The 21,458-nt window shown below is 32.1% G+C and overlaps 2 protein-coding genes and 1 pseudogene across 2 annotated transcripts in view; all 3 read left to right on the top strand.

The window, feature by feature from the left end:
* LOC111622855 (stress-activated protein kinase JNK-like) overlaps positions 1–9,565 on the top strand; it is a 165,286-nt gene extending 155,721 nt beyond the window's left edge. Inside the window, 1 exon segment of the mRNA XM_023365288.1 lies at positions 9,257–9,565. Coding sequence (XP_023221056.1) covers positions 9,257–9,339 — 83 coding nt within the window. The 3' untranslated portion in view covers positions 9,340–9,565.
* Positions 9,566–18,422: 8,857 nt separating this feature from the next.
* On the top strand, positions 18,423–19,903 carry LOC111622841 (annotated as a pseudogene).
* A 79-nt stretch (positions 19,904–19,982) lies between these two features.
* On the top strand, positions 19,983–21,060 carry LOC111622842. Its single transcript, XM_023365264.1, has one exon. It carries the CDS (start codon positions 20,017–20,019, stop codon positions 21,058–21,060), a length of 1,044 nt encoding a protein of 347 aa, XP_023221032.1. The 5' UTR covers positions 19,983–20,016.
* Positions 21,061–21,458: the final 398 nt, after the last annotated feature.

The raw sequence follows: 21,458 nt of genomic DNA, 5'->3' as shown, positions 1-21,458 counted from the left end.
ATTGACTTGCAGCTAGTAAATGAAATGGAACAAAAAATATCAAAAACAAGTATGAATATGTGAAATGTGACAGTTATGACAGTTAAAAAATTTTTTGCAATTTATAATTGTTATATTTCAATAGAAAACTAAATAAAGCAGTAATAACTAATGAAAATTTTTGAATACTGCTTTCAAACTGGTTCATTACACAACTTGTTTGTGCAACTTTGATCATCATTATTCACTTTATAGCAGATGAATGAAATTTTTGTTTGACAAGATTTCGATGGAATTTTGATTGTGTTGAGATATTGATTTGTCGGGATTTTGATCATATCCTGTTTTTAACATCTTGTGAAGGATTTTACTTCATGGGATGCACAGCTCTAGATGTTCTTTCCCACTAGCAATGAATGTTGCACAGCTCAGCCAGCATATAGTGGCACAGGCAGCACTGATCCAAGTTTTCAAATGCTGAAGGTTCTGAATTTTATCTTCACACATAAAAGACTTCAAGCCCTACAGATAAAATTCAAGTGGTATAAGGTCTGAAGAGTAGGCCATTGACTTGTGTGATCTTTGACAGCCACTCCAACAGCATGGAAACTATGTTCCAACCACTGTTGCACCATTGCACTGTAACAGGTTGGTACCCCATCATGCTTGAATTGTCCTTTTTTATTCAACACCAGTGATATCAGTGTTCTCTGGCATCTTCCTGCAAGTCAGCAGACAGGCTCTATTTAATGAAAATGGGGTTAATGATATGTCCTACACAACATATTAAACTGTGATTTTTCCATTCCCTTGAATTTCTTGTCCATAAACTAATGGGGTTGGTGTTGCTTCAATATTTCACACCCTGACCTTTCCATACATAAAAAGTCATCTCATCAGAGAAGAGAATGCTAGCAAAGAAATTTCAGTCTGCTTTCACACTTTCTGTGGCCCACTTACAGAACTGAAGCTGCCAGTCTGGATCATCTTCTGTCATATGATGCAACATTTGTATCTTGTATGGGTGCCGCTTGTTGGTCTTTGGTATATGGCAAATGTTCCTGCAGCTAACAAATCTTCAATGACAGCTGTCAAGAACTCGCTTGAGGATGTTTGGAAAATGATGACAGTGTGAACATGGCTGTCCCTCATTAACATATATACTACAGTCAACTTCTGTTAATATGAATTGCAGGAAAACAGTAGTTTGCTTTATCGAAAATTTGTATTAATGATTTTCACTGTCAGGGTCAACATTGTATAATTTAGGAAGTTAAGGCTTAACAATCAATCAAAATCTCTTAAATTATATTTTGAATTAATTTCCTAACTAAAGTTAAATTTATTTACGAAAGCAAGTCAATGTGTGCCTTATGTCTTTTTTTGCCCCCCTTCGCCATGTGGTGGGTCCGACTTGGTGGAGGGGAGTTATGTAATTCTGGGGTGTGTAACCGTGGGTGGGAAGTTTTATGGTAGGGTGTGCCTCGGGGGAGAAGAGCAGAACGGAAGTGGAGAGAGAACGGTGAAGTAGGAAAGTAAGAGTGGTGGTGAAAGTGTGTAAAGAAAAAGAAAAAAGACTGTACAAGCAAGTCCATGTGAGATTTCAGAATTTGGAACTGTTTTCTACCCAGAGTGAAGGAGAGGAAAGGATATGACAAACCCCATTTCTGTCGGTATGTTTCTATGTATTCATGTTACGTGTGCTTGATCAGTTTATTGTCAGGAGATTTTTGTTAACGTTACATGATATACTCGATTTGTTGGACTCATTATTTTTCCTGTGTCTCATCTTTGTTTTAGGAGTGCTGTATGCTCCCAAGTATATTAAAGGAATATTTTGTAGAATTTGATAGTTGTCTTTGTCCAATCTCCATTGAGTCCAGTGGATTTCCCCTAATAAGCGTCTCCTCCATCAAGCACGCTTGTTATAAATTCTCACCCTGTAGAAGCACTTACGTTCTATCATGTTGATTCATTCTCACGATATACTACCCTCACAAATGTTCTAAATGATTTTCAAATCAAACAAAATGAGGAGGACACTGTATTCACCCTTGAAGTGTGGAACAATTTATCAGAGTGGTTAAACAAAACAAAGCTGAGAGAAATCCATGACTTTTCCTGTTAAAGATTGTTTGAAAAAGTAAAAAATATTTTTTTGTGCCAAAAGAGTAAAAGAGGGTGCCAAATTTGGTGCAAAGTAGTCAAACTCGTATGCACTCCCAATATGCAAACTAGCACATATTTGAACAGGACTGCATTCATTTAAAGTAGTAGGTATCGTTAAACTTTAATCCCTACTTTCTAAGTCTGGTAAAATGGTCCTCTAAAATCAGATGTTTGAACAATCATAAGTCAAACTCATCTTTGCTTACTAGGAGAAAATCTATTCTACTCAAAATAGAACATTTTTACTATGATACACTTCTTGTCTAGTCTTCTGAATGGCTTGTGAGCACTAAGATTGGCTTTACCGCTAGACTTATTACACCACCACAGGACATCAAATTAGATTTAGAAAAACACTATTGTATTTTTAGAATGCATTTCGGACATGGAGTCCCTCATCAGCTTTTTGATTTGACATGTGGATTCGATGCATTGAACATTAATTAAAAGACTAAGCATGTGATAAAACAAAATTTTCCATTAAAAAACGGTAATGTTGATACAATAACATAATAATAAACTGAGGTTCTGGTAAAACAGTAAAGTCATGAAAATATACATTGTTAAAACAAAATGATAAGTAGATTCACAGTAACACAAACAGAGTAACAAGACGATTTGAAGGACATTCCAGGGTAACCGTCACTCTCACCCCTATCCATTTTCACCTGGAATGTCCTTCAAATCGTCTTGTTACTCTGTTCGTGTTACTGTGAATCTACTTATCATTTTGTTTTAACAATGTATATTTTCACGACTTTACTGTTTTACCAGAACCTCAGTTTATTATTATGTTATTGTATCAACATTACCGTTTTTTAATGGAAAATTTTGTTTTATCGCATGCTTAGTCTTTTAATTAATGTTCAATGCATCGAATCCACATGTCAAATCAAAAAGCTGATGAGGGACTCCATGTCCGAAATGCATTCTAAAAATACAATAGTGTTTTTCTAAATCTAATTTGATGTCACTGTGGTGGTGTAATAAGTCTAGCGGTAAAGTAAAGCCAATCTTAGTGCTCACAAGAACATTTTTACACTATCACTTTTTATTGTTCATGTTAAAAAGTGTACTATAAAAAGCAACCATTATTGGAAATAGGGTTATTTCTTGGGGTTGTGAAGGTAATTTACAGTTTGGTATAACAGATTCTGGTAAAACTCTTGTTTACTTTATCAATGTTTGTTTTAAGGTGAGTCAGCTGTATTAGTGTTCCTAATTGTTTTTCCCCACAGAATGTTGTACATACAGCATAGTATATTTAATTAGAATAAGTGCTTTTGTGTCATTATTAGGGTACTTTTGTCTTATTTTTCCTTCAAAAGTTTGCTTCTCCTACTTCAAAATTAGTTGGCAACCCAAGTAATCATTCCCCTCTAAAAATTTTATAAATCACACACTACATAGCCATAAATTTTTAAATTTAATATAAGAATCTGCAAGTTTTTTTAACATTAAAGAAAATTGTATTAGGAATTTGGAAGGGAATACTAGAAATTTGAATGATTGTATTAATTTTTGAAGACTAATTCTATCACTTTGTTCCTGTGGTTGTAAAATGTTCTAACAATAATCTTTCAAATTTTTGTTTATTTTTGGATGATGTGTTAAGCTATCTTTTGATTCTCCAACATGCTCATCTTAACATTTTTATTTCCTGAATTTCACTTCAATTCTTCAATTATCCAAAGTATTGTTGCTTATTTACGATAATGTTGTGCTGTAGCATACCGAAGTACGACAGTGTGAAAGTGAGGGTAAGAATGATAAGGACTGCACAAAAAGATAAGGCACAAAACATATTTAATCAGAGAACGATGTAATTCTCAGGTTCATTTACATTTTAAATATAGATGGGAATTCCGTCACCCTTTCTAGCCCGACACGAGAATGGAAAAACGATCTAACATAACTTACGCGACGCGACAATCAGGGATCTTTTAGGTTAGGACTAATACAATATTCTTACATGGACGATGATAGTTGAGCCCTCCGTGTAATGTCTCTCTCTTGGTACACTGATTTCCACTTACACGTGGTTGTTCCTTCCTTCTTTTTCCTTTCGCACTTCAGTTCGATTCTCCTGTCACAGACTGGACACGATCCAGGAGAAAAAAGGTACCTCATACACGTGGTCCTTCCATTTATATCCCGTGCCATGTACATGACGTGGTAACACACATCAGAGCACAGGGGCCAATCGCGAGCACGCACCACCACACCGCAAGATGTGATGCATATTTACGAAATAAAATTACAACACACACCGATACGCGACAATACGAAATATATATTATATATATCTATATATTTCGTGTTGTCGACGACATTACATATACTTAGTGATAATCATTACAATAAAATACTATTCTAACAAACCAAGAGTTTTGATAAAAATTTAGCAATTTGAATACTAATAAAAATCATTAGATGTGTGAAACAAACAAAACAAACTTGTCAAATTCACTCTAAAGAAAATTTGAAAAAGCTACTCTTAATTTATTGAAATATTTTGAAGGCTTATTAATCTTCATTGGAAAAGACAATGATTGTGTGCTTGAAATAGAAACTCAGTTGGTTCTAGAAGTCTCTATTGAACATATAAGCAAATTGCTGAATTTGCTTGAAAAGAAACCTCTCATTGAGGAGAAAGGAACAATAAAAAAAAGTTGAGGAATCTTAATTCTGTCCCAAATAATATTACAAAGATTTACATTGTGTACATTACCTCAAATTAGCACTTTTACAAACATTTTCATCTGTTTATATCAGACATCTTCAGATATACATAACACAGAACTGAACAGACAAATTAAAATTGAATGTCCTGAGGATTATACACTGGTGTGCAAAACTTAAGCAACAATTGTTTTTTTTTTTTGCCATAACTCTGCAAGAAATTACCTGGGAGACATGAAATTCAGAATATAGAGACAATATTTTGTACTTAAAGGATGAAGAAAGCATACTAGCTCAAAAAATGAATAGAATGCCTGTGGTAGTTCGTTACGGGACAGGTATACAATTCCACGAACGAAAAGTTACAAACACAAGAAAGATACAAAATTCAATTATCACACAGAAACTTTACTTTAGGAATCCCAACTTAACAAACTTTATGCCTCTTTTATACAGAAAAAAAAAAGGAACAGGCTTGTCCTCCACTGTCGGCAGGGTTCGTACACGTGACAAAAAAAAATATAAAAAAATACTTATATAACTAACTTATATCTATCTTATAACTAATGAAAAAAATAAGAATGTAGGACAGATGAATATGGAAACAAAAGGTAGGAAGAATAGAAATACTGTACTCGGGATTTCTTTTTGTACATATATACACTGTTCGAAGTATGGCGCCTCTTTGCTATCTTTTTCCCCAAGGTCTGTTCTGCTCTTCTCGATATCGAAGAATTCTGCTCGTTCCTTGGACTCTTCGTTGTCCTCACGGCCCTTTTCTTTTATTATCGTCTTTTTCCTTTCTTGCTGGTTCAGGTCACGAGCACTCCTTTCTCGATCTGCTTTCTTCAGAGTCTCTCTCCAGAATGCTCTATTTCTGACCGGTCTTTTCCCATGGCCCCCATCTTGTTCTTATTTTCTTAGAAGAAGTAATCCTACCCCAGGGGCAAAAGGGATAGATCATAAGGTCTTAGAAGAGACAAAGAAGCAGGAAGGAAGGATAGGATTAATTCAACAAAAATATATATACAATATCATGGCCGACAGCCACACACCTACAGTATGGAGTCAAACAAAAAAAAGGCTTTATTGAAAGAGTAACGTTGTTACAAATGATTGTCTGCTTAAGAGGGAGAACAACAAACAAATGTCCTTTAGTAAGAGATATGACCTCCCTTAACTGCAATGATTGCTTGGTACCATCTCTCCATACTCAGCATCAGATTATCAAACAGTTGTTGAGGTAAGAGTGCCCATTTTTCAATGAGCATCTGTTTCAGTTGTTGGGTGTTCTCCAACAGATATAATCATGCTGAAAGGTATCTCCCCAAGGCATCCCATACATGTTCTGTGAGATTTAAGTTAGGTGAATATGCAAGCCAATCCATTCTAGTGGTATCTTCATTTTCTAGAAGCTCCTTAACACAAGTCTGATGTGTCCTGGAGTTATCGTTCTTAAAAACAAAGCCTATACCAATGGCACCTCGGAACAGATGCACATGTGGAAGGATCACTTGCTGACTTAGCAATCTCCAGTAACAGTACTTCTGTCAAAAATTTGTAGCTTAGCCCACCTGTTCACCATAATGCTTCTCCAAACGATCATCCCAGGACCACCATAATGGTTGCTTTCCATGATGTTAGTGAGTTAAAACCATATCCCTACCTCTCTCCCTACCTCTCTCCATATCAACTGGCATTGAGAATCGCTTGTGATACTGAAATGACTGTCATCTGTAAAGAAGATGTGACTCCATTGATGAGATGCCCAGTCTTTGTGTTTCTTACACCAGTCTAAATGGTGCCGCCAATGGGCAGCTGTCAATGAGATGCAATGTTCAAGAAGGCAGATGAATAGGCCACATTTATGAATGCATCTGGCCACATTAAACTGTGACACTTTTTGTCCCATTGCTGTATGCTGCTGCTGAGCAATGTTGCATGCTGACTGGTATTGATCTCTTTTCATCTGCAGAACGATATATCAGTCATCCATTGGCATTGTTTTTCTTGATGATCACCACAAACCTATTTTACAGCTGTACTTGTGGTTTGGAAGGCTTTTCAAGCTCATGAAATGACACTTTGATGAGTCCAGACTCTTGGGCTAAACTCTTCACACTACGCCCCTTCAAGCTTGCCAATCATTCTACCACATGTAAAGTCATCCAGATGGTTTCTTCTAGTCACATTTCACGTACAAACTCACTTAAACTTGCAGTAAATGTCTTTAATAGTGCCTTTTGTCCATTTTTTTATTGTAGTCTTGAACTACATGCATTTTTGTGCCCTCACATCACCTGTGATGTCTCTTTCCTGATATTTGCATATGAATCATCTTTCTATTGAATTGGGTGTTCATTGTACTAATCGCAAAAAAGCTCCTTTCTACAATTTCATGGCTGTTATGCTTAAAAATTACATTGTTGCTTGTTTTGCATATCAGTGTAAATACCAGAAGATGTCTGTTATAAACAGTCAAAAACATTTGTAAAAATGCTAATTTGATATAATATATGCTAGTTTAAGTGTTTTGTTTGCATTCAAGTAATATATTCCAGTATTGAAGAGTAATCTACAGTGTGTTTTGAAAACTTGCTTCCAATCTAAAATTTCTGATGTAAATCTATATATATATATATATAAAAATGGACGTGTGTGTCCCTATATTTCACTTTTCAGCCAAAACTACACATCGCACATGAATGGTGTTTGTATGTGGTAGTAGCCATAAGTCTCCATTCGTGCACTATGGTGATTGCGTCTCGATAGCTATAAGGGTGCGGGAGATATGGGATTGAAAGTGGAAGATTTTCTATTTTGATTTTAAAAATTTTCGAATTGGTTCGATTATAGAACGATTGTAAACGTTCCAGAAAATTGATCAAATTGAAAATAATTCGTTTGACTAAAGGTAAAAATTCTCTAATTAGTCTGGAAACAGGGGACCTAATTCTTGCATTCTGTGAAAACGGGTAAGATTGGCTATAATGTAATTATCTTAATCTTCACTATCGTTACTTTTTGCCCACAAATAAAAACCCAGTGAAGTGGGTCCTTGCAGCTAGATTCTAGATTACTTAGAAAAACAGTCTTTTATATATAAAAAAAACTATATTACATACAAATGTACGAACAAATAAAAACCCAGCAAAGCGGGTCCTTGCAGCTAGTTGTAAATAAAATTCTAGTTCTTAGCCCTAGTTGAGAATACATTTTCATGCTATAGGAAAATTTATTTATAAAATGTAGAAATTTTTTAAAATTATCATTTAATGGAATTTGGAACAAGATATTTAATACTACGACACCTTTCTCACACTTCCAGCAATAATAAGAACATTCTAAATTTAAAAAGTTTCAGTCAATATTTGATGCACAACAATTGTAACCTAAAGTAGGCCTCTGAAAGAAACCAAAAACATTTGATAGTAAACAAGCAAATATTTATTGTGACATTGTCACAATGCTGGGCTGCAATTTTTAATTTAATTAATTTAAAATACCTGCTCTCCACCACAAATTAGTATTGTCTTGCCCTGTACATCATACTTTTCCTGTTAGTAATGTAGTAATGCCAGTCATCTATTAACTCTTTTCAGGGAGAAATTTTGTAGTTGAATGATGTGACTTTTGATTTGCATTGGAAGTTTGCATATTGGGGCCTCCTGCTCTTACGCTTTCCATATCTGGTCTTGGCTTTCATCTATCTAACACTCCATTCTCAAAATTAAGGAAGGACAGACAGGCAATGACAGTGGGAATTTACAGGTTTACAATTTTTCAATTTGCAGCCCAAAAATAGTCATTGCTGGAAGTGTGAGAAAGATGTGTTGCTATTAAATGTAGAGACTCTAGCTCCAAAGAAGGTAAATGTAAATTTTTAATTTTAAGAGGCTCCAAACAATAAATACTTTAACATTTAATTTTACTTAGTTAAAAAATTTGTTTATTTCATTATTTAAATTTCTTATTTTCTTGTTAGTTATTTTTGTGTGATATTACACAGTTCAAACTATCTTTATAAAAATACAGCTTTAATTTATGAGTGTCTTTGGAAAATTAGAGTTTGATTATAATAGTTAAGTGATTTTAGGAAAACCATCATTGAGCTAATTTATAAAATCAGGGATTTACTTTAATTGCTTTACCCTTATTTTATATTTTAATGATTATATTTTACATCATTATATTTTAAAGTTATTTTTTAAATATTTTAAAATTGCAAATTATTGCTTTAAATATTTTATTAAAATGTATTATAAATTTTAATGGACCAGACTTTTATCAATTTGATTTAATTCAAGATTTTATTTCCATTGAATTTTACTGAAATAATTAAATTTTTAAATTTCATAATCAAGAATAATTTATTCAGTTTTAAAAAATATATATATATATATATTTTTTGGATTGAAATTATTAGACGGTGCAATAGAAGACGGAGAAGATTGTCTATCAGACCAATCCTCAAATGGTACGGCTAATCCGTATAATCGACGAAGATAGAAATCAGTTCCTGAATAGAATTTGGATCCGTCTGGTAAATCTCCTCAAGTCACAAAACCTTTGAGGAGACATTCTGTACTAGAACAGGATGTACACTAGTCAACATTTACTGTCAAATGCTCATATTTTGGTTCAAGTCCATTGCTAATACTAATAATAATAATAATTATAATTATAATAATAATTATAATATATATATACATACATATATATATGCCAAGTTGTATACTGAGACACACTGCTGCTCAGTCTGGTAATTTTAATTTCTTTAAATTATATAATTTTCAGTATGTTTTTGAAGTCTGTATCAGCTTAGTCATGGAATTTTATTTTTTCAAAATTCTGTTAAAGTGATTTAGAAATATTTTTTATAATTAAGTTTTTATTTTATTATTTTTTGGTATATATTGTGGATTTTAATTCCCTGAATTGTGTTATGCCATCCTTAAAATTTATGCTGAATGATATTATACAAAATACAGTACATTGTTTTTGAAGAATTTTTAACTTAGTCTATTGATAAGAAACATTTTGATTTTGCTGCTCTGTTAAAGACAAAATAAATAAATGTAGGTCATTATTTTTTCTAAATAATCCAGATTCACTTCAGTTAAAAGCATATTTATAATCAAAGTTAAGTCAAAATTATTTATCCAAACTTCGCATCTTTCATATGAAATTTAGTATTTTTTAAATAATCAAAAGTAATAAAATAGTGCAATATCCAATTCCTAATTGTTTATATCTCCATAATAGTTAGCTCTAAAGAAATAAAATTAATTTGTTTTTAATAATATAAACTATATTCTCTTCAAACTCTTTTCATAATTGTGCAATTGTGTAATTAAAATCAATCATTATATGTAAATAGAAAGCATAAAAAGTATTTCAGTACCACAAAACTTTTTAAAAGAGGAACTAGTTTTATTTTGCAGAAGTAAAAATATAAGAGTACACTTTACTTGAAATAAGCATCATCTTTTATGTAAATAGTACATTAGTTCATCATTATATTTTCTTAAATGTGAAACATCATAAATTCATTCTTAACATTGCATTAACTTGTTGAATGAAATTTTTCATGCAAAATTTAATACTATAATTAAAATACATTATTACAGACACATTCCATTCTACAATACATAATTTTTTCCAGATGTAAAAAGTTTTATATGTTTAGTGAAGTATATTTATTAATTAAGTAATATTGTTGTTGGCAGACTGGGCAGTGGATGTTGTATTTTGAGACATCATACAATCTTCAAAGTAAGGCGTGTTTAAATGCATTTACATTGTTGTCGTTTATTTATTTATTTATTTATTTATTCTTTTTGAAAGTGTTCAAAGCACTTGTATATATAGTGGTATTAATTTGCTCGGTTCTTATTTTAAATTTATGTAATCTCTACACACACAACATAATGGCTGCATTAACAATTCTATAAAATTAAACAAGTTACTTTTACTCTTTTAAAATATTTGTGTAGAATATCGTAAAAGATGATACGACAATAAATTGTTGAAAAAAGTCATCATTGCTTATGTGATTATATTAGATTTAATTTGAAAAAAAAAAACTCAGTTGTTATATAATAAATTGTAAATATATGTTTAAATTAAGGAATTTTAAATAGTGCAATAGAAAGTCTAATGAAATGTTTTACAAAAATGTAAAAGTAATACTGATACAATTTATATCAAAAATAAACAAACATTATTTTGCATGAAATTATTTTAAAATTTAATAAAGATTAAGTTGCTAAACATATATAAAATATATAATGATGAAGTGTAGTTGTGTTACATATACTGTCTGAAAGAAGTACAGAACATTGTGATAACAGCAAAATTAACAGGTTCATTTTACATAAAACTAACTGTCAGACAAAGATGAAAAAGAAATTTTATGGTAGAGTTACGTGACAGAGTAACTCTAGACCAGAGGTCGCAAATTGGTGGCCCACGGGCCAGATACGATTTGTTAAGGCTTCATAACCGGCCTGCATCTTCAATGAATTCTTTTCTAAAAATCAATGTTTTCTAACATTTTGCCGTGATCAAAACAGAAAATATTCAAACATCTAATTGTTTACATAAATTGTAAAGGCCTGGCAACAAAAGGTTTTTTGTTAGAGCCTTTTTTTAATTACAGTATATTTTGGTTTACTGAATAATAATAAATATAGCTGGCATCTAATATAATGTATCTGACTTGCCCTTTGCTGCGTTTGAGTTTGAGACACCTGCTCTAAATAAACATGTAGAATATGTACACTCTAATATGATGATTTTTTTTTACTATGATAAAATATAGGTTTGAAGATTTTTTTAGTGATGTTTGATAAAATATATTATTTGAGTTGATTAAACCAAATTAATGATACTGAATTTGTTATAAAATTAATCCAATATTATACCGTATTTACTCGGATAAAAGACAATCTCGCATATAGGACGAGGTGTGACTTTAAAGATTAAAATAAAGAAAATTAGATTTATTAATACAATTCTAATTTTATTTTGTTTAATCAAAAATAAAATATCAAATGCATGTAAATGCACACATTGTCCTGCAAAAATTACTGGCATTTTAAACTTTAAAGAAAAAATCTTGTAAAATCAACAACATAATTTGTTCATGTAAAGCTGGACAATTATTGGGAACCTTTTTTGCCAATTCTTAACAGTCGAATTCACTTTTCGTCGATTACACTTACGAGTTTCTCCGAATTCTGATTTCCAAATAATCATCTGTTTTCATGTGGGAATGAATTAAAACTTATTTTGGGCTCTCGTGTAATTTTGGAATTTGATTCAAAAGCTTTGTTTTTCCTATTGCTATTCATCTTTACTCCTAATAATACACAAGAATGATTCAAATGACCCAGATAAAATACTTTTGTTTTTAAACACCAGAAGGTGAGAATCCGGTAAAAAATGCAAATACACAGTCTACAAAAATTATTGCAAAAATGAAATGAATGACCTAGGTTATTGAAGCGGTGAAAAATTAATAAAAAACCTTGTCTTATATGCAAGTAAATATAGTAATATTCTCAAACTGTGATTTGCATTTTGTTGATTTTTGCTTTTAAGAATTCCAAAATTAATAATTATTTTACTGAATTACTGTATGAAAATTTTATTTCTATACGTATATAGCAGACATAAGCAAATGTGGCTCTTGCTGAAAGTGTTAATTTCTACTTTTTATTATTATTTTTACAATTTTATTTCCACAATTTTGTGAAAATATATTTATTAAAAAAATTCAATATTTGTTTTATATTATATTTATATTATATAATAAAATTGCGGTACAGAACTGCAGTACAGAATTAAAAAATTCTGAACTGGGCTCCCATGCATTTTGCAAAACCTACATTTCAGCTCCCACTGAACTCTTGCTTGCCACCCCTGGTATATAGAAATGGTTTATTTAAACAGTTTTTAATGATAGAATAATCATTGTGGTAATGATGAGAGGATGATATGTGAAAATGTTTTAGAATAAATATTTTTACTAGATTCAAAATGTCAGTATAATTATTTGCTTAATGTTCATATAAACAACCTCTGTTTAGTAATAAAATATAGAACAATGTTTGTAAATAGTTGCTTATGTTATCATTAAATAGGAATATTTTCATCTTTTAATTACTATCCAGTATTAATAGTTTTAATGGATTTATTCATCTTAATAACCTTAAATTCAGAATATTTGGTTTCCTATTACATACAATATTGCATATAATTAAAAAGTGCTATAATAGATGTTAATTTAATGAGGTAGATTTTTATTATAATTATCAGTATTTAAAATCAAACCAAGTTTATGACAGCAGTAAAAATCCTAAACTGAAATTAGTTATTGTTAACTACAAAATGTTTTTTTTATACCAGTCAAAAATATTTAATGTATTTTTCTTATATTACCAAATTCGGTGATATTTTGCAGTGTTATATATATTAAAACTTTGAAATATCTTTTAAATCTGTTTAAATCTCATTAAAATATAATTTGTAAGTTACTTTTCACTTAGAAAATATTAAAGAAATAGTAAGACAGAATAGCATATATGTAATTATTCTTAAGCTTTTGTGCCCTTATTATACAATTTTTATTTATTTTATAATATTTTATATTATTTAAATGTCCTAGTAGACATTTAAATAATAAAATAGCATATATGTACTTTAAGCAAAATTGGATATGGACATGCTGTGTTAAATACACATAAATTAGGATATAGTTATTACTTTAAAATCATAATTAAAATTATGTAAATAACAAAATAATTATTTTGTATATTTTGCTTTCAGAATTGATAATTTTTATTAAATTGAAACTAGAACATATAAAATTTTTTTTTTTAAGCTACTTATTGTATTCAAAATTTTTTTCATTATTTAACTAAATAATACAAGATTTATAATCACACATCTTTGCAGAACATAAGAATTAATAAATTTTAAACAATTTTACTTGTTAAAAGTAAAATTGTTTTAAAAAGGTTAGATTAAAATGACCTATATTGTTGTGAAAACACAAAATTTATTTTTTTCGCTAGAAAAGGTTAATAGTTGATACATCCAATAGCATAATTTTTTCATAAAGTACTGTACTTAGATGTAGCTAATATGCTGGCTTGCAATACAGTCGACCCCCCTATAAGATAGAGATACGTTCCATTCTATAGGAATCCGATTTCTTACGAATCCTTCCAATCACAACCCGACACGTGTGAAGTTTACGGACTACGGCTGTTTGAAAGATTATCTTCCATAAAATTAATCGATTCTAGACTAATACGACTCAACATTTCCAAAATACGTATATTTTTTTTGGAAATAATCCGTATAAACTACGCTATAAATAAAAAATTGTAGGATTACTTACCGAGTGTCACCATTCGACATCGCCATTGCTCAACATTGTTTTCGTCGCGGAACAGCTCAGCAAACAGCGGCCGATTTCTAATAACTTATTTTTCTGCGAATAGTTCCTTGAACTTCGGAGACATCATTAATATAAATAATTTTAATCGCCGTTGAATAAGAAATGTTTCTTTCACAAGAAATGTATAAAATTACAGTACTGTATTAGACTTACGGTACCTAATTTACATACTGTACAGACGATAGTTAGCGTAAAAATCTCCGTAGCGTGGCGCCACGCTAGACGGCGGAAATTATATATTTAATTATAACAAAGTTACAATAAGTTAATATATAATTATATATACAGTACCTAATTTATATATAATTAATATATAATTATATGTACAGTACCTAATTTATATATAATTTATATAATACTGTCCAGACGATAGAAATCTCTCCGTAGCGTGGCGCTACGGACGGCGGGAAAGTAGTTCGGCTGCCCGATGACGTTTGAGGTGTTTATAGGGAACTTTTACTATTTTTTACGGATACCGGTAGCAATTTTTTCGTAGTTTTATAGGAATCGTAACTATAGGGACCGTAATTATAGGGGGGTCGACTGTATTTATTTATACGATGTGTAAGTTTGCTTTTCTCATTGCTTGTAATTTATGAGACTTATTATAATAATTGTAAGTGTATTCATTTTAGTCGATATGAGTCAATAAGCTTTAATTATACATACAGAACATACCATAAATGTTTCTTATACTAATCGATTCTCATTTTCTAACGAAGATAATGGAATTCTAGTTACATTATATTACCATACCATTACAGTTCACTGTTTACGAAGAAAAATAATGACTGGGTATATTCAGGAAAGTATGTACACAGGTCTTACAATCTACTAAAGTATAATTATGGATTAGAGTAGCTTGGCGTAATAAAGTAACCACACAGACAAAATATATTCCCTCTCGATAAAAATATGTATGGACAAACTGATCCATATTTACATGTTAGACAAGCGGAAAAACCCACTAAACTCCAATTGGTCCGCTCGTTGGTGAAGCGCAAAACCGCGACCATTCTTTAATAGTTTTTTCTGGTGAGCACATCATAACCATGGCAAATTCAATTTTGGAAACCGTTCATCCGTATATAAATTTACTGCGAATTTTCGGAATATTTATAGGAAAACGAAACGATCGTTTACCGATTCAAATATTCATGATTCATGGGTATTTTATATCCACATTTCTGGTTTTTCTGTTGCTTCCGAAACGTATTTCGCTACCATTCGTAAAATTCCAGTGGTTTGAGTGTTGCGGCTTTCCGGGATTTTGGGAAAATGTAGGACAAAATGCTCGATTAATAGCGTTTGTTATAGTCATGGTTACTCCGACATGTTTGTATATTTATAACAAAAAGGCCGGTGACATTATGAAAGTGCTCGAGTTTACTGACGAACGTGTAAAATCCGCAGGCAAACTCTGTGTACGATTACAACGTTACCAAGACGTCATCGTGTACTTTTTCAGTTGCGTTAGTGTGTTTTCGTGTATCGGTTCGTGTGCCATTTACATATTTTGCAGGAATTATTACGGATATGACGAGTCGTCTACTCTAGAAGTATTTTGCGCTTTTCACATGGTGTCGAGTGTTTATATTATTATTAACATCACGTGCTATGGCATGGGATTTCTCTGGGTTCTTACTTTCTTTGCCGTTCACTTATTAGAAACACACATCTTGGACACGAAAGAAAAATTAAGCGAACCAGGAATGACGAATAAAAAGGCTTTATCCGAATTATCGTCTATTTGTTACGCTATTAAAATCGTGAATGAAATTTTTGAAAATGCTCACACCGTGCTGGTCTTAGTACTCGTTCCGGTGGTGTGCATTCTGTATATCTACGTGTTGCTTCAAATGAAACTGAACTTAGAACTGCTCATTTGTATGGTTTTGTTTAGCGTTATTTTAACTCCTACATTATCGTATTTTCTATACATAACATCAATTCCTGGTAACGTAAGTTAATTGTTTTTATAAATTAATTATAATGATTTTTAACTGAATGCCTGACTTAAAAATAAATTAAAAATTATAAACTTTAATTATTTAGATGCGCAGGTTTGTTTCTTGTATCATGGACATATATTTTCAGAATGATAATGATAACTGGACTGTAAGTAATATTTTAAAACGCCTTGAAATTTTAATCGTATTTATTTTATAAAATTAAATATGTAGTAAGGATTTGATAATCCGGCACTCGATAGGAGATAACTGCTCGATAATAATCAAGAGTGCTATTATTTAGCTAATCTGTTCGGTTTTGTTTCATGGGATACCAAACGCGACATGTGTCGATGCCCGAAAGAAGTGAGTGCCTTCTGTAAACATATGAGAAACTGGCTCCTATTTGGCAGCTAGACATGTCATTCCATAAGAAATATAAGTTCATACATACACTGGTCCTTGCTCTGCCAATAGCTGCAACGCTATTATCCTAGTTTAATAAACATTTCTGCCACTTCGAGCGCTTCGATCGCACGTAGTCTGAAATTTGGCAGCACCATGAGGGGAGTTTGCTGTAAACATTCGAAATTCTCTGAATATATGAAATTTTCTTGTTTTAAACGCAGATATTTGTTTTGTTATTTTAAAAAAACCGCTTAATAATACTATTTTAATTCAGATTTAAACATTATTTATTCGTAAATGTCGTAATATTTACATTTTAATTAGATAGGAAGATAAAAATTCAGTAGATTTTGTTCTTGGATTTTAAATATAGGCTGTCAGAGAAAAAATGGGGTATCTCAACTATTTATAAAACATATTCAACATATCTAGAAGCACATAATGGCAATATCATTAGAAAATAATGATTTATAAGTTGAAAAACAAAATAGGTAAATGTCGGATGCGAGTGTTCAGACAGTTTTATTAGATATTGACAGTGTTAATGATTCGTGATGACTGAAGGCAAAATGTTGTTTGTTAGCTTATGGCAACGCAACGCTTTGGCGATCTGCATAGGGGAATGCTTTCCGGAAGGTCTTTGTAAGGGAAACTGGCCCCTGTTTTGGCGATAAAGACGTAGAAAACGCTCGGTAAACTTCACGTGGCACGCTCGTCCGAGCGAGGCACGAATTTACGGAACTGCCAACTTTTAAGAAATGGAAGCTAAAAGAATGATATGTTAGTGATATTATAAACTTGTATAAATAAAAGGCAAGTGTAGTAGGCCATCAAAAAATTCTCATTCATATTTTTCTTTTGATAATGCAGAATATTAGGGGAGATCGGGGCAACTTCGGCAAGCGGGGCAAGTTTGTCAAGCGCTTTTTTTAATAAACAAATTAAAAGGAGACTTTGGTTATAGGTTAGGCAGTTGAGTTTTATTAGTGGCTTGTTGAGTGTAGTGTTTTTATTGTTCTCCAACAAGCGTAGTTGAATTATCAAGCAAATTTTCATTTTCGTTCAATTCCATATAATATTTTTTTTCCATTTATATTGAATTGGCAGGTTTTGTTATAATTCCATGATAACGAAAGTTACTTTTCCTGTTAGAAGGATGTAACTTCAACTTATTCACGTGGCCAGATCGTGGCTTGGCATTCTGTTCTCAGGGTTGTACTTAATGTTTCGAAATCATGACTAGCGGGGTAAGATCGGCAACATAAAGCCACATTAGAAGCAAAGGATAAAAATCAAACAGATGATAAATGAAAACATGTTTGCATTTGTTATTCATGTATATATGTCTTTGAACTTGCATTTCGTTGTAATAATATTAAATGGGTGTTGGATTTGTATTTCTTTGTTTTAATAGTGAATTCCAACTTATACATTGTTAATAACATAATTTTATATACGTGCCTATCTTGCCCCATTACTGTTGCCCCTATACCAGGGGCAACTTTAATAAAAATAATTAAAATAATTACAACTTTACAAAAAGAGAGAAGTTGCCGATCTTGCCCCTATACCCGGGGCAACTTCGTCAATTTCTCTCTTCTTGTAAAGTTGTAATTATTTTAATTATTTTTATTTCCAAACTGATTTTAACCAGTTCTATAGTAAGGTAACATTCCAATAGACAATATGCAAAGCTTTTTTTTCAGTTTACAGCAGTAGTTATTACACAAAATTTAAGTAAAGCTTAACATGCCGATCTTGCCCCGATCTCCCCTATATATTTTTTTTGTTTTAACATAGAAAATGAAAAGAGTAAAAGAAAGTGGGGCATCTTACCGTCATAAAAGAAAAGCTAAGTTAGAAAATATTAGAAAAAATGAAGGGGCTTTACTTAAATACGCGAAACGTCCTGTTCCTGAGACGTCAGATTCCATGTTGAACTTAAATTTATCAAAGACAACTGGGCCTTCAAACCCAGAACAAGCTAAAAAAATACAAGAACTTGCCACTGTTGATCAGGTACCTGTTAGAAATGTTGACATTGTTCCTGAAGATCAAATTCCAACAACATCTACTCAATTAGAGTCTGCATCTGTATGTCTACACATGGACCTCGATAGCTTAGAAACAGAGACTGATACAGCGTCAGCATTGTCTGCTATTCAATACCGAAACTTGGACGACATCGGAAACTGGCCTGAACACATAGATGAAAATATGCGATCGCATCTCATTCAGCAAGGCCAGGAAGTTGTTCAGCATATCAATACTAACTTTACCGTAGCGTCAACAGTAACACGTTCAGATTCGTGTTCTTTAACATCAAAAGGAGAGACAAGACGGCTTACCCAGGAATGGTTTTACCGCACATTAAGTAACGGCGAAAAAGTTTTACGTACTTGGATGGCTTATTCTCCTTCCAAAGCATCATTATTTTGCTTTTGCTGTCGTTTATTTGAGAACGTAAACACACCGAATGGATCAAAGTTTTGCTCATCTGATGGATTTAATACTTGGTGGAAATTAAATCCTAAGGTTTCAAGTCACGAATCAAGTGCACTACACAACCAAAATTATTGCAAATGGAAGGAGTTGGAGACCAGACTTAAAAAAGGACAGACTATTGACAAGACGGAGCAAAACTTAGTGGCAGGGGAAACAAAAAAAAAATGGCAAGAAATTCTTATCAGAATGTTTGATATTATACATTTCCTTGCCAAACAAAATTTGGCTTTACGTGGCCATACAGAAAACGACACTAGTGCTAATAGAGGAAACTTTTTAGAATTGGTGCATTTAATTGCAAAGTACGATCCTGTTCTTCGTGAACATCTTGTAAGATCTAAAATGTGTGGCAAAATTTCAATTACATATATGTCACCAAAAATCCAAAACGAATTTATTGCAATTTTGGGAAATAAAGTTCGCCAACATATCATCGGACAAATAAAAAAGGCAAAGTATTATTCGATTATTTTCGACAGCACTCCAGACATTTCTCATAAAGACGAAACAAGCCAGGTATTAAGATACGTAGTGATTGAAAATCAGGAAGTACAAGTAGAGGAAGTATCATTGAAACAAAAGATAAAACTGCTGAAGGAATTTCAAAGATGATTTTGAGCAAGCTTGAAGCTGATGGCCTCGATATAAGCAACTGTAGAGGCCAAGCATATGATAATGCTGCTGTTATGGCTGGAAGGCATTCAGGAGTTCAGCAAAGAATTAAATAAATCCCAAAATTGAATTCGTACCTTGCTCAAATCATTCGTTAAACCTGGCTTGTTTACACGCTGCCTCAGTTGAGACGAGTTCCGTAACTTTTTTGGCACATTAGAACGTTGCTATTCATTTTTTTCCATGTCCACACATCGTTGGGAATTTCTGATAGCAGCTACAGGTAAAAGTTTAAAAAGAGTTCAAGATACGCGGTGGAGTGCAAGAGGCGATGCCGTAGAAATGACATTGCATCATTACAAAGACATTCTCTTCACTTTGGAAAAACTGACAGAAATAGGTGAAAGCTTAAACACAAGAACAGATGCAGGAATTTTGCTAGTTGCGATGCAGTCATTTTCCTTTCTTTCTTTCTTGGGCCTCTGGCAACCGGTGCTACATGAAGTGAATGACGCACAAAAATATTTACAAACAAAGGGACTTGACATAAGACTGTGCGCTCAGAAAGTAAATGCTTTGCAGATGGTACTGATAGAGAAACGAGAGGGATGGGCAGATGGCGCTGTAAATTATGCAAAAAATCTGTGTGAAGAACTTGGCATTTCCATGAAACCTCAGAGGCGCATAACGAGAAGGCACATTTTTGATGACGGAACCAGAGATGCCAACTTGTCTTATGAAAATGAGTTGAGACGGAAGCTGTTTTATTCGTTAAATAGAATAATTGTAGAAATTCGTGAGCGTTTCCAGCAGCTACAGAATTTGGCGGATAAGTTTGCTTATCTAACGCCGGCTATATTACTAGATTCGGACGATACTAAATGTAATCTAGACTACGTATCTGCCGAAATTGACGAGCAGGACTTCAAGCTGGAACGACTTCGACTGCGGACTTTTATTGCTGCCACAGGCAACGAAAATAAATTAATTAATGCGGACTCACTTGAATTATTAAAATTTATTGTGAAATCCAAGCTGGAAGATTCTCTACCCAATATTATAATAATGCTCCGAATATTCCTCACAATTGCCATAAGTAATGCCAGCTGTGAGAGGAGTTTTTCAAAATTGAAATTGATCAAAAATTATTTAAGATCATCTATGAGTACTTTAAGGCTAACCAATCTGGCTATCTTGTCTATTGAGCAAAAGGTATGTGATGCTATAGACCTTGATAGTGCAATAAAAGACTTTGCTCTTAAAAAAAGTAGACGAATAAAGTTTTAGTTAAAGACAGAAGTTTTGTTTTTAATTCTAACAATTGTATTATTTTTTAATAAAAAATATAAATAGTAAAAGTATCGTTCTAGTTCTAATTGGAAGTCGATTTGTGTTTTATATTCAATTCGTTAATAACCTAATCTTGTCGATCGTCAAGGTATAATCATGTGTTTTATACCTGTTATATCAATGTAAGTGGCATACGTGTAAAAATTTTTGCAATAAATATTATTATTATATTGTAAAACATATATACATGACTNTATAATCACACATCTTTGCAGAACATAAGAATTAATAAATTTTAAACAATTTTACTTGTTAAAAGTAAAATTGTTTTAAAAAGGTTAGATTAAAATGACCTATATTGTTGTGAAAACACAAAATTTATTTTTTTCGCTAGA

This window comes from Centruroides sculpturatus, unplaced genomic scaffold (genome assembly GCF_000671375.1).
Source record: "Centruroides sculpturatus isolate CEXI.00-Female unplaced genomic scaffold, Cexi_2.0 scaffold226, whole genome shotgun sequence".
Classification (NCBI taxonomy): domain Eukaryota; kingdom Metazoa; phylum Arthropoda; class Arachnida; order Scorpiones; family Buthidae; genus Centruroides; species Centruroides sculpturatus.
The sequence above is the reverse complement of the archived record's forward strand: the minus strand, read 5'-3'. Positions and strand labels throughout refer to the sequence as shown.